Consider the following 12,982-nt stretch of genomic DNA (forward strand, 5'->3'; position numbering starts at 1 on the left):
CATTGTATTCTGCAAATGTGGTGAGAAACAATGAAAATGAATGAAAATATTTAAACAAGCACTGATGAGCGGTGGGACGCCCGAGGCAGTTACAGGAAATAACTGGGAATAAGGGAAGGTGGTGGCCTTTAAAAGCAGCTAAGCAATTAATATGTATAGCTGTGTGTAAAGCTAACGCTGCTCTGCAGGAGTGAGAGGGCTCCGCCAAGGGTGAAAAGCATTAAGGACACGTAAAAGAAAGTTCCCCTCAAACACACATCAAACACAAAAGCGGCCGAAAACAGCAGTTAGGCACTGCTGCTTCCGGACCACATGGAAGCCAGTAAAATCCCATCTAACAAGAGGTATGCCAAAACAAATGGCGAGCGGCAGGAGATATTACCCGGCAATAGGAGGAGTTTCACCCAACATATAGATTACTTGATGTCTTGGAGAGACAGCACATGCACTGCCTAGGCGAGACCTAAAAAGTCATAAAATCATTACAAAACAGTTGGTGAAACACCGCCATATGAATTGTGAAACAGCAGTCATGTCAGCAAGGGTCTTCTGCTACAGCGGACACTTCAGCAAGCCTTCTGAGGTCAGCATGATTCATCATTGGAATATCTGCTATGAATATGTTTTGGAAATATATTATTTTTTTGTTCTAAAAAGTAACTTTTTACTGCACACATTTTGTCATGGAATTTAAAGCTTTCTTTAAACTCAACTCCCTCAAACAAGGGCTTGCAATTTTCACAAAACAATACCTTTTTGTCCTCCGGTACTAGATTTTTATATTTAGCAACTATCTCTTCAGTCTCCAAATATCCTTTTTGCATTTCAACAAGTAATCACATGCACAGTCAGTTCTGCCTTACTTACCCATGTGTCGTGTCAAATATCAATGATCCACATCAAATGCCAGGAGTGTCATGGTGATTGCATATGAGAATTACACAATTAGGTACATAATGCTCACAATATGAGCATGTCCATGTCATGGCCTATGTCACATCTATGTCAGTGCCACATTGATGGGCTCCATGATGCCTGGATTATCCACAATACGCAGAAGATGGCCAGCATCATGGCGTGGGTAGCCCTCTTTAGGCTAAGGAGCCCCATAATAAGCCACCATTATTAAGCTCCACAATCAATGCAGGAATTTGCTTAATTAAGGATGTGAAGAATTTGCCTAAAAAAGCCGCGATTAGCCCAGAGTATACATGATTAAGTAAAGATACCTACAATAGGCCAAATATTTCCATCATTATTTCAGGGTCACCATCATGCCACAGCAGCCCACAATATAACAAGAACTGCACCACTGTGCCAGGGACTGAATCCCATCATGCCAGAGACACCTTCAAATTGCAGAAATGCCAGCACCATGATTATACCAGGAGTGCACACTGTCTGCCAAGGATACCCATAATATGGCAAGAATTACCACAGCTATTCCAGAGTCAGCATTATGCGGGTGGGGATAGATTCACACCAAAGGCAGCCAAATGTCACTGGTGTGCTTATCAGACTGTGTGTGAGCTCAATATGACAACTGGGTTAGAAGATGCCATGGGTGACTGGGGATGTCAGGGTGCCACCAAGGAGGGACCTTGTAAGGAGGAAAAAGCCAGATGTCCCTCCAAGCACACAACTTTCTCTCATACAGAAATGCAGACTATTGCACATTCCATTGCGCAGAGAATCACACACACACGCACGCACACACACACACACACACACACACCACACACACATCGCAATCAAGACTATTTTTTGCTTAACTGTTTCATCTGCAGGAGCAATACTTTCATTGTGGCTCCCACTAATTCTCCTAGTCCTGGAGGGCTGCATGGAATGCATTTAGACCACTGAGCTGTAGCTTAAGATGGTAGGGTCTCACAGCATGTCCAATCACTAAGTTGTTACTGCCGCATGGTGACTGTCTGTGTTGCAGGCCACGTGCTTTCAAGCACACTAATTGTGAGGCCTTGCTATTGGGCAGTCTGGTCTTTCAGGTGTAGGCTTAGAAAGCCCTGATAGAGAGCTGTGCCATGATTTCAAGCCTCAGATTGCAAACCTGACCCTGGGTGCCCCTGCACCCCAAAAAGGTCACACTGCACATCTGTGAGGAGCCAGTTGCCCCAGTTGTACTTTTCCTGTAAGCCCTCTGCCTTAGAGGATCTAGGCCTGTGCAGAGCCTCTTAATGACAGCCTGAATTTTTGGTGGGGCTGTGCTCCAATCTCTTCACGAGCGGAGGTCTACCACTACTTTTTCCAATACCAGGGGCAACATGGAATTATCTTTTACTGGATTTCATGATTTTGTGTGCCCTCTTGTCATATATTTTGCTTCTTTTTTCACAGGAGAAGCTGGAGTTTTGTCATAGTTCTTCTTTAAGCCCTTCAGTGCCACGCCCTTTCCCCCTCCTGTGCCGGGCGTTGCACTAGTGGGTGGGGTTCATGACGAGATAGTCTCGTCATGGGCACAGCGCAACCGTGCTCCATGACGAGACTATCTCGTCATGGGCACTGATGAAACTGCAATGAAGTAGATTATCACAAATGTATAAATATTATGAATGCTACTAGCTGTGGGGTACCAACTAATCCCAGCTACCAACTCCTGGCCACACCACACTGTGCCTGGGGCTCCTCTAAGCATTTCCTGATGATACAATGAAGCAATCAGGAAATTGGCACTCCTGCCATTGGGAGCTCTAAATTCTGTGATCTTGGCTACTAACATTTCAAGACTGGATTTTGCTAACTATGTATTTGGGGCACCCTACCCTCACCACTCAAAGGCTACAAGTCATTAAGACAGCACATCTCATCCTTAAATTGCCCAGAAGGTCCCATGAGACACCTGTCCTCAAACAACTACTTTGACTGCCTATATAAAAGCGAGTTCAGCTTGGGTGCTGCTGCATTAAATTTAAAGCCCTCAACAATCTCAGCAGACGTCTGTTGGCCTGAATTATCTACCCGTCTCCAAATAAAGGAGAGAAAGAATGGGTAGAAGTTTTTCGGTGCTGGCTGCCACACTATGGAACTTTCTTCCACAACACCTGAAAATGAAAACTTCTTCAAATTGAAGAAGTACTTAAAAACAGGGCTTTTTAAGCAGACTTTTAAAGTATAGACAGCACTCAAGAGCTCCTGCGACCTAGCGAACATCACTCCTTGTAACTGTGTAATGCCAATTGTTACCAAAGTCTTTTTTAAGTGAATTTAACATTTAACATAACATAGAAAGAGAAGGAGCAGAAATCAAGCTGAGCCAGAATGGAGTAATGTCCACTCCTCTCTAAAGCCTCTGCATTATGCTGAATAGGAGTACAATGCAAACAGAAGGTAATTCTACTACTGACTGTACACAACATGCACACTATCCAGGGTCTAGGGATGGATCCTTGAAGCAAACCGCTAGATTTAGAGTGCTGAACCCTGAAGCAAAGTGGTCCACCTAAGATACCCCCCTATGAATCTCTAAATGGAAGCCTAACAGATGGAGAAAGTTGGCATAATCCACAGTAACTTCCTCCGGCGTCTTTTTCAAAATTCTCTCTGCAAAACCAGTGGCGACTGCTCCCAATGCGACATGGTAGGGCGGGATACAAAAATAAATAACACAAAGGAAAACATTAAAAACATAAAATATCACTTACCTGACGCTGCGTCTGCCGCCTTGCTCCTCTCCTGATTCTTGACTGGTGCACACTGCGCAGGCTCTCAGATGCCAATACCGATGCTGCTCTCACGCTGGGAATACTTTTATCTAGCATGAGAGAAGTGCTGGGATTGGTCTGAGCGGCCTGGTTTGGCAGAGCCCTTCTTTCGATCTGGGAGTTAACACCCTCAATGTTTAGACTGTGCATATCAATGAGGCGTGTAGTATTGCATAGACTCACCTCTGACTAATGTAAAGTGATCAGGGGTGTGGTACTGCCTAATAAAGACGGGGAATAGATAAGGACCTTAGGCCCATTCATCCTCACTTGTCGCAAAGAAAGCGAGAATATGGTCTTTGACTCGTGCAAATGTCTAACAAACAAAACTGTGACCATTACTGACTAACGGTCATCATGTGCTAACTAACATTCAAGATGCAAACACAAATAATAGACTGAAAATGGAAGCAGAGTAAAGAAAGTCACAATAGCGCAGCTGGGACGGCTGCAGTGAGGGCTAACTCCAGTGAATATTTACAAGCCCCCACCGATACTGCTGATAATCAAAACTAACATTCAAAATGCAAACTCAAATAATAGACTGAAAACGGAAGAAGAGTAAAGAAAGTCCCAATACTGCAGCTGGGATGGCTGCAGTGAGGGCTAACTCCAGTGAATGTTTCCGAGCCCCCACAGATACTGCTGATCTGTCTCTACATCTACCAAGGGAGGTAAAGTTCACGCCCAAGATGTCCTCTCTGTACCATATGGTTTCTACAAATATGGGCAGAGGTGGGCACAGTCTGGGCGCCCCCTCAAGTGGGCTTAATACAGTGACTTTGGGACACTCCATGTCTATGTAGTAGATGGATGTCATTAGGGAGTAGTCAAGGGTCACAGCTTTGACCTCTAGCTTGCTCCCTGCTACTCCTGGCACGTCATGTGCAACCTATGGCCTCAGAAGAGGCAACGGTTTTGCCCCCTCTTAGGCCTGGGGGTCACAAAGGATGTGCCAGAAGTAGCAGGGAGCAAGCTAGAGGTCACAGCTGCTTCCCATGACTACTCCCAATTGACGTCAACTGTAGATCATCATTCGTCAGTCTTCTGGTGGTGAGGGTGAATGCTCCTCTCTTTCCTTTTGGCACAGTTGTTTCTTTTTTTCCCCAATCGGGAGCTATTGGCTTATGGGGTGCTTCATGCCCTTTGAGTGCCAACTGTAGCTTGTGAGCCAGTTGGGGAAACTTGGTCGACGTAGGTCTGTAGGCCCAGTATTTCTCTAGTCTCCTGGGTCTCTCTCACCATGTGCAAAGTTCTTTTATAGGTGAAGCTTAAACGGAAAGCGTTGCATCAGAAATATGGTATTCCCTCTCTTTTGAAGAAGGTTGTAGTGTATTTGAACTCCCTTCATCGCACCAACATCTGTGCGGATAGAGATCTCGGGAAAGAGAAAGGAAGCTGGCAGGTAAGATCACAGGTTCCTGCTGATGAGCTGCCGCCATTATAGCCACCTTGTCTTTGAAACAATGCACTCTGCTGAGGACATCTGGAGTCAGATTCAGTTTTTGCTGAAAAATTGATTAGAGCCTGTGTGTATGATGCAATTGTAAGTTGTTTTGGACTGTGTCCCATAAGAGATGCTTGAACAGATCCAGGGCATAGTCATCCAATTCCTTATAAGTGATTTGCACTAGGATCCCTCATATACATACATTATTCCTCCTCGAACAATTTTCCAAATCATCAAGCTTGTCCGTCATTTCTTTTTGTTTTGACTCCAGCAAGGTCACTGTGCGAGACATAGTATCCTGTTCCTGGGATGTGGTAGCCATGTCTGTCTCTCCTTGCTGCAGTCTTGCTTCAGTCCTCAGCATTTGGGAATCCATTTCCACTATCGCCTTGCTGACATCTCTTTTCCAAGATGAAAATTCCTTGCAGAACTCTTGAACAAGGAAAAGGTAGTCACCTTTTGTAGCCAGGGTTGCAGTGCTGGGTCATCATCCCATTGGAAACCTACAGGGTGGAGGCCAGAGGTTCCCCTCCTTTGACTTTCTTTTGACTGTGAAGAATGTCCTTAATGTTTGTGGGTTTCCCTTTTGCCTTTGACATGCTTGGCTAAAAGAATCACAGTCTCCTAGAGTGCTCACGCACATCATCTGGACAGCCTGTTGCGCCTGTACTCCCAGGCTCTGGGGGCCATTCATAAGGTTATGATCCTCCCACTGTGTATCATAGGTAGGGAGCAAAGCTTTGATGTTGGATGTTGGCTTTTACAGATCACTGAGAGAATAAGTTCCCCACTGGCATTCACTCCACTGTTCCCTAAGCCAGTGAGCCCTATCCAGTGGAGCCAATGAGTCCCGGGTCAGTAAGCCATATCGTAGTCAGGGCTGCAGACTCCGCACTCCCTCTCAGCACTTGGGAAAGCCTCTCTCATTGGGGGGCCAGTTGAGTCATGTAGTCTCACTCCTGCTCTAGGGGCTGGCACCAACCACCTCCCAATCACCCACAGCTCTCCGCCAGCCTGATATCCCTTTGCGTCTTTTACCTCCTCCACACCACCACCGCCTCCAGTCTATACCTGCTCCTTTGGTGGTGGCGTGAAATGGCTCGTAGCACGCCAAAACTAACAGAGAGGGGCAACAGCCCCATGCAGGGAAATCCCTGATTACACGAGGCAGCCGCTGCTTCCCCTAGGTCTCCCAGCAGATCATTCCTCCAGCGCCGCCACCAATGCCCCCACCCTTCTTCTCTGATGCAGATGTGGCAGCACAGGGGGGTTCCTTGTCTTTCTGATGCCAGGAAGGGGTTGCCGGTCCCTACCGAAGGCCTCCTGGTCATGCTAGCTTCTTTGGTGGCCATTTGGTTCTTGGTCATGTAGTAGGTCGGGATGTAGCACCGCGTTCAGCCCCGTCCTGCACTAGGTAGGTACTTGTTATGGAAGATCAAGCTTGACGTGTCTTGCCAAGTCAATGCCCTGGCCATGCCCCCAGCACTCTTAATTGACAAAAACACCCCTGGGACTCTAGTATTCCTACTACCCCAGGTCTGCCCTGCCAGCAGCCTAACAGTTGCTAACTTTGTGACTAGGAAACCAGCTTTGATTCTTGTCCTTGGCTTAACATCCCTTGATTCTGGGCAAATCACTTAGGGCCCAATTACGGCTTTGGCGGTCTCACAGTGGGCTGCCACGGAAGCTCCCTGCTGGGAGACTGCTAAAGCCCTCTGCACACAGCCTGCCAGATTAGGAGTCCAATCCTGGTCTGGGAAGCGGTGCTTTGGGAGTCTCACAGTGGTGCCTTTCTAAGTCTCATATTTGATCCTTCGAAAGGCACTGTAATGGGAGTGCCAAAGCACGCTCCTGCATGGCATGGACTGAGCAGTCCATGCTGTGCTTGAACATGGGGTACATACAGCCAGGGGGGCACACCATGCGCCCCCCTGTATGCAATCCCAGGCCTTAGTTTCCTCACCGCTACCCCTTTCATGGGAGGCTCACCGCCATGAAAAGGGTGGATGTGAGGGAACTCGTAATATACTTGGTGGTGCCGCAGCAGCACTGCCAGAATATTGCGGCCTCACACCACTGCAACACTGCCAAGGGATCACGGTTCCCCAGCGGTTGCAGCGGTCCTCTGGTGGTCCGACCGCCAAACTCGTATTAGGGCGGTCGTACCACCAGTGCGATGGTACTCGCCCCACCACCATGACCAAAGCAGTCCATAGGACCCCGTAGTCGTAATCAGGCACTAAATCTCCTGGTGTATGTAATGTTTGATTTTAATTTAGAGCTTTCTGTTGCCCTTGGGCCAAGTTCATGTCATGTAAAACTGCAAATAATATATATATATCACTCTTGTTTCAGGTGTTGTTTGCCACCCGATAGAGAAAGCCTACGAGTTTTAGCCAACGCCTTCAGTGTATCCTATCTATCTATCTATCTATCTATCTATCTATCTATCTATCTATCTATCTATCTATCTATCTATCTATCTATCTATCTATCTATCTATCTATCTATCTATCTATCTATCTATCTATCTATCTATCTATCTATCTATCTATCTATCTATCTATCTATCTATCTATCTATCTATCTATCACATGGACTTCTGCAGTGATTAGCAATGAGAAGTCCTATCCATGAACCAAAATCTCCCTTGATCCTGTCTCTATAAGGGAATTTCCGCCAGCAGATCAGTTTTTGTGCACATTTGATTTGCGTGTACGACCTTTGTGATTCGTGCCCTACTAAACAGCAACGTTTCATGTCACAAAGGCACAGCGCTTGCATTTTTGCATGATACGGTGACTAGGACTAATTGCGCCACAAGTTTATAGATTAGCTCCTTAGATACTGTGAATAATTTATTGTAGGCAAAGCATCACCAAAAAATGACTCAGCCTGTTCTGGTTAATAATGTGGTGTGCAATTTACACGTTGTACCAGTGCATCCTGTTAGATGAGTGGACTTCATCGGAACGCGGAATGAAGAAAGCAGTGGTAGGCTTTGTCATACTAAAGTTTACTAAGTCGAGAAATTGCTGTAAGAGAATATTTTCACACTTTTCACAGGGTCAGGCCAGAATAGGATGTGAAATGGCTTAAAAGAACCTCAATACACATACTTGCTTAAATGTTTTGTCAGTTTATTTGTTCTCTTCTGGGATTTGCAGAAAGAATATGGGTAATTGTCTAATAAAAGGTAATGGTAAAAAACTAAAATACAATGTGTCTAGCAACGGACAGTGTTTTGAAAACTGATCTGATCTGAGATTTCTGCAGAAGAAATGGACAGTGGCAGCTTTAGCCAGGAGAACTATAGTACTCATTGGATGGACAGAGTTGGTTATTATGTTATTTCAGGGCTACAGTAAGGAGACCAAGTGCAGAAAGAGATTTAATAAAAGTGACACAGAGAGATTGTGTTACTCTGAGGACCATAAGAGCATGGGGCAGAAGATATGGGATGATGCAAACTGATAGTCTGACAGAGTTCAAGACGTATAAGTAACACCAAGCAGGTCGCTTCAGAAATCTGAAATATAAATCTAGATAGGTAAAGATCAAAAGAATTGATACCATGAGATCTTTAGAATTTTTCAGTTTGTACCAGATTTTTTGTATTCATCCATGTCCATTAGAAGTATTAATAAGTAGGAGGTGGAGACTTACAGCAATAGCTACTTTCTGAGCAATTTAGAACAAGGTTTATGTACTCGACAGTGACTGTGGCCAGTGGGGCCAAAGTAGGTCCCTGGTGGTCTAGAATGCAGTTACCATATTCCAAATAAAAGATTAAAGCAAAAATTGCCAACCAAAGTGTGCAGCTGTTTCTTTGGCTCTTCTCGCTTGTCTTTTGCAGTGTGGTGTATCAGTGCCTTAACCAATGTCCTATCCGATAGAAACTACATTATAATTCCTGGAGAGGACTCAGAGAGAAACCAACAAGACAGGAAATTCAGGGATGAAGGTTCCCATTCTAATTTGCATTCAAGTTCTACGTGTGATTCGATTATCACTCAATGATAGGTATATGTTGCAACCTTATCACAATTGGGCGTGACGTTAGTCTTTTTCCTGGTACAATATGAGTGTGATGGCCTATTTCTATAATTACATGTTCTATGTATACAACATTTTAATAAACAGCTAGAAACATCTCTGAATGGATATCATGCTAGCCACAAAAAAGAACTGATACAGTCAGAGAAAACTCAATTCAACAGCAATACCGCCTCCCTTCATATAATTGCTAATGAACAGTAATACTCAGCCTTATATGTTGTGGAGATGGGCTCCACTTGTTCAGTCTTGTGACGTTTAAGGTCTTCCAATGTCATTACTGAACCATTGTGGTGCAGGACGTCCACTATGGCCGATGCAATTCTACCTTCATAGAATCCTTTCTTACCAAAATTTGACAGCTCCTGGAAAGCAAAGGTAATACATAGTGAATACTAAAGTACTATTCAGAGTCATTTATTGCACAACTACAACCGTGACCCTCTGTCCTAAACAGAAAACCAAGTTAGCTCATTCTCAGCACCAGTTATTCAATTCAATCTAACAGAGGGTGTACATGTTAGGCGCCTTGGTGGGAAAGAAAGAAAGGTGAGGGTAATTCACCCTCCATCTGCTCCCAGGTAGGATAAGGTATTATATACCACTTTTGTTGTTTGTGAGATATGCAGGAAGCAGCAAGCGGTCATAGTTTAAATGATAATTTCCCTAGTTGTGGGAGTTTTGCTGTATCAGTTAGCCATATACCAATTTACAGGATTTTTGTGGATTTCCAATTTTTTGCATAATCTTTATTGCCACCGTAAGATATCTCTGTGCGCAACATTTGCTTCACGGCCTCTGATTGCCATTCATCATTACTGCGGAAAAGGATCCCTTTAAATGAGAAAGCATTGACACTGTTGAGGACAATATTAGATCTACTGTTGATTTTTCTCTACTAATCTGAGATCATTGGACACCTTATGAGCATATAGACGACAAGTTCAAATGGCATTTTCCAACTGATTTAGGACTACTTATGTTACTATATTACTATTACCTATATGTTAGTAGCTACTGATCTAAATTGTTTAATTTATTCGCGCCTATAATAGTTAGCTTTTAACTTCTGTACATGATAAAAATGTTTTCTTATACTGAAGCTTATGTAATGTTAATACTTTGATCTTGACTTTGTGAAAAACTTCCTTGCTTGCATTTAATAACTTACTTATATTATATGTGTATATACTAAACATCTTAGCTGACAAATATTCCGCTCTGGTCAGAAAAGGCCATTGATGTTGATTGGTTTGACTGATAGAATTATCAATCAAATATGAATGACTTAATTACTGTGCTCAACCTAAGAAAGGAGCTATTTTGAATAAAAACAAATCAACCTCTCTGATCCAGGGAAGCTAAGTTCAGAGATTTTTTTTTAAATTGGTCTTTAACCTTTTGAGTGCAGGTGCCTGTGTCCCCAGTGTGTCTGTCGGCTATTGCGTGACGTTAGGGAAGACTGCTAGCACCAGAGGGTTTCCATTTTACAGTTTTGAGGTAGGGCTGCTGGGGAGGAAGTTCCCCAACACTCTAAGTCTATTCGGTTTTGAAACGACGATCAACAAATATGATGCGCTGATGTCATATCACTTAAAGTGAAAGTGAATTGAGCTGATTTGCTCATTTCACTTACAATTGATCGGCTAGGGGACATAATCTCAACCACTCTAGCACCGATTTGCATATGGATGGTATCATTGAAGGGGGAGAATCTCCCCTTCCCAATTATATCCCTCGATAGTGGATCCCTGCTTTGGGTCGCCACAGCAGGGTGATTGCCAAGCAGGGATCCACCCACTAAGCACTAGAGATAGGATTGTAGTGGTGCAAGCAGCTGCCCTGGGCATAGGCCTGTGTTCCTCCCCAACCCCAGGGGCCCATTAGACTTTCTTACATTGGTGGTGGGGGGAATGGGGTATTCACTCAATTTGCTCCCTCCAGTGGCCAGAAAGCCAACTAGACACCTGGATTGTAGTTGCACAGTATTCTTTGGGGTGAGAGCGTTCCCCCTGGGCATGGACCAGTGCCCCCCCATCCTAGGGCCAATCAGACTTTCTGGCCGCAACTTTAGGGGTGGGTGGAGTGGACAGGGTATTTACCCCTATGTGCCCCAGGGGGAATAGAAGACTCACTAGACAACAGGTATTGTAGTTGCAAGATATAATTTGCGGGGAGTGTTACCCCTGGGTATGGACCTGTGAACCCTGCACCCCAGACCCCATAAGTCTTTCTGGCACCCGGGGGTGGTTGGAGGTGTTCACAGCAATCTGACCCCAGGGGGCAGAAAGCCCACTAGACATGAGGCTTTTAAGTTATAGTATTTTTTGGGTGGGAGCGGCCCCCCGCGCATGGGCCTATGCTCCCTCCACCCTGGGCCCCATTAGTCTTTCTCAGTGGCGGCTGGCTTGCACCGAGGGTGGTGTGGCACAAAAAAGAAATAGATTTACTTGACTTCCAGCGTGATGTCCTCCTCCCTCCGGTGTCTTCTGGAAGTTCCAGAAGCAGGAAACTGCAATTCCCAATCCTGGCGCTGCTTTCACAGCATGAAAGCAGCACCAAGATCTGATAGAGTGTCCTCTCTCAGCTCTCCCAACAGTACTGGAGGCCTGCGCTTTCTCCAACCGTAAGACAGCTGGGTTAGAGAAGTTTAAAATGTGCATGTCTGGCTGGCCGTCCCAAGACAGCCAGTTAAAGAGACATGCACATTTTAAAGCGTACAACTCCCTGCTGCTGCCACTCGACAGCGTTGACCCCGCACCATCCTGACAGTTCAGAATGGGTTACTGAAAAATAAAACTAATAAATAAACTTTATTACCGATTTATTTTTCAGCTCTGGGGCTTGTGGGGCGACTCTCTTTTGCTCAAATGGAGGAGTCGCCCCTGGTCTTTGTGTTCCTCCTGTGGGATTGGATGGGAATGTTAACCACCATTCTGTTCACCTGGGAGTGGGGGGAGGCAAAAAGATCACTAGATACCAGTTTAGAGTAAAGTATTTTTTGGGTGGCTAGCTGCTCCCACGGGGCATGGGTCTGTGTTCCTTCTACCCTGGACCCCAATAGTATTTCTGCCCATCTGGGGATGGATGGAGTTGTTCACCCCAATCTGTCCCCTGGGGCAGCAGAAAACCCACTAGCCGCTAAAAAGTACATTTCAGTATTTAATTGCTGGGGGAGCAGCCCTAAAGGCATGGGCCTGTGCACCCGCGTCCCGTGCCCCATCAGTCTTTCTGTCCACCTGGGAACTAGTTGGGGGGGAGTTCACCCCAATCTGCCCCACCCTGGGGGTGCAGAGAGCCCCCTAGACACAATGGGCTACCTTTTAGTATTTTTTGCTCCCCCGCTTCGTTTTCTGCCTCCCCAGGGGGAGTAGATGTAGATGAGGTTGTTCAATACCAATTAGCCAGCCCTCCCTGGGGAGGCGGAAAGTCCAATAAACACAAGGGATATATTTTATTTCTGTAGAAAGAAATATAGTGTTTGGGTGGACAACCCAGATGTTGGGCCTATCCGCCAGCCCTAGAACCCAAACAGTCTTTATGCCCTTCAGGTGTGGCATAGATCCCCATTCCCTAGGAAAGCATAAGGAAAAGAAAGATGTGCTGTGGGGTCAGAAACCTCCTCCTGCCAGGGAGGTCATGCACCAAAAGCCCTGCGGGCACAGCTATATGCAAGGAATACACAACATTCATGAGTAATAAAACTAGCGGACTGTTCGTCTAGGGCTGCGTGTCATCGAACTTTGGGTTAATAGCG

The 12,982-nt window shown here is 45.4% G+C and overlaps 1 protein-coding gene across 2 annotated transcripts in view; it reads right to left on the reverse strand.

The window, feature by feature from the left end:
• LOC146785802 (uncharacterized) overlaps positions 1 to 12,982 on the reverse strand; it is a 444,312-nt gene that overhangs the window by 144,641 nt on the left and 286,689 nt on the right. For both annotated transcript variants that reach the window (XM_085635080.1, XM_085635079.1), the window contains exon 6: positions 9,438 to 9,590. In XM_085635080.1, the coding sequence (XP_085491206.1) occupies positions 9,438 to 9,590 (153 nt within the window). The remainder of the gene's footprint in view (positions 1 to 9,437; positions 9,591 to 12,982) is intronic.

The sequence above is a fragment of the Triturus cristatus genome, chromosome 11 (genome assembly GCF_964204655.1).
Source record: "Triturus cristatus chromosome 11, aTriCri1.1, whole genome shotgun sequence".
Taxonomy (NCBI): Eukaryota; Metazoa; Chordata; class Amphibia; order Caudata; family Salamandridae; genus Triturus; species Triturus cristatus.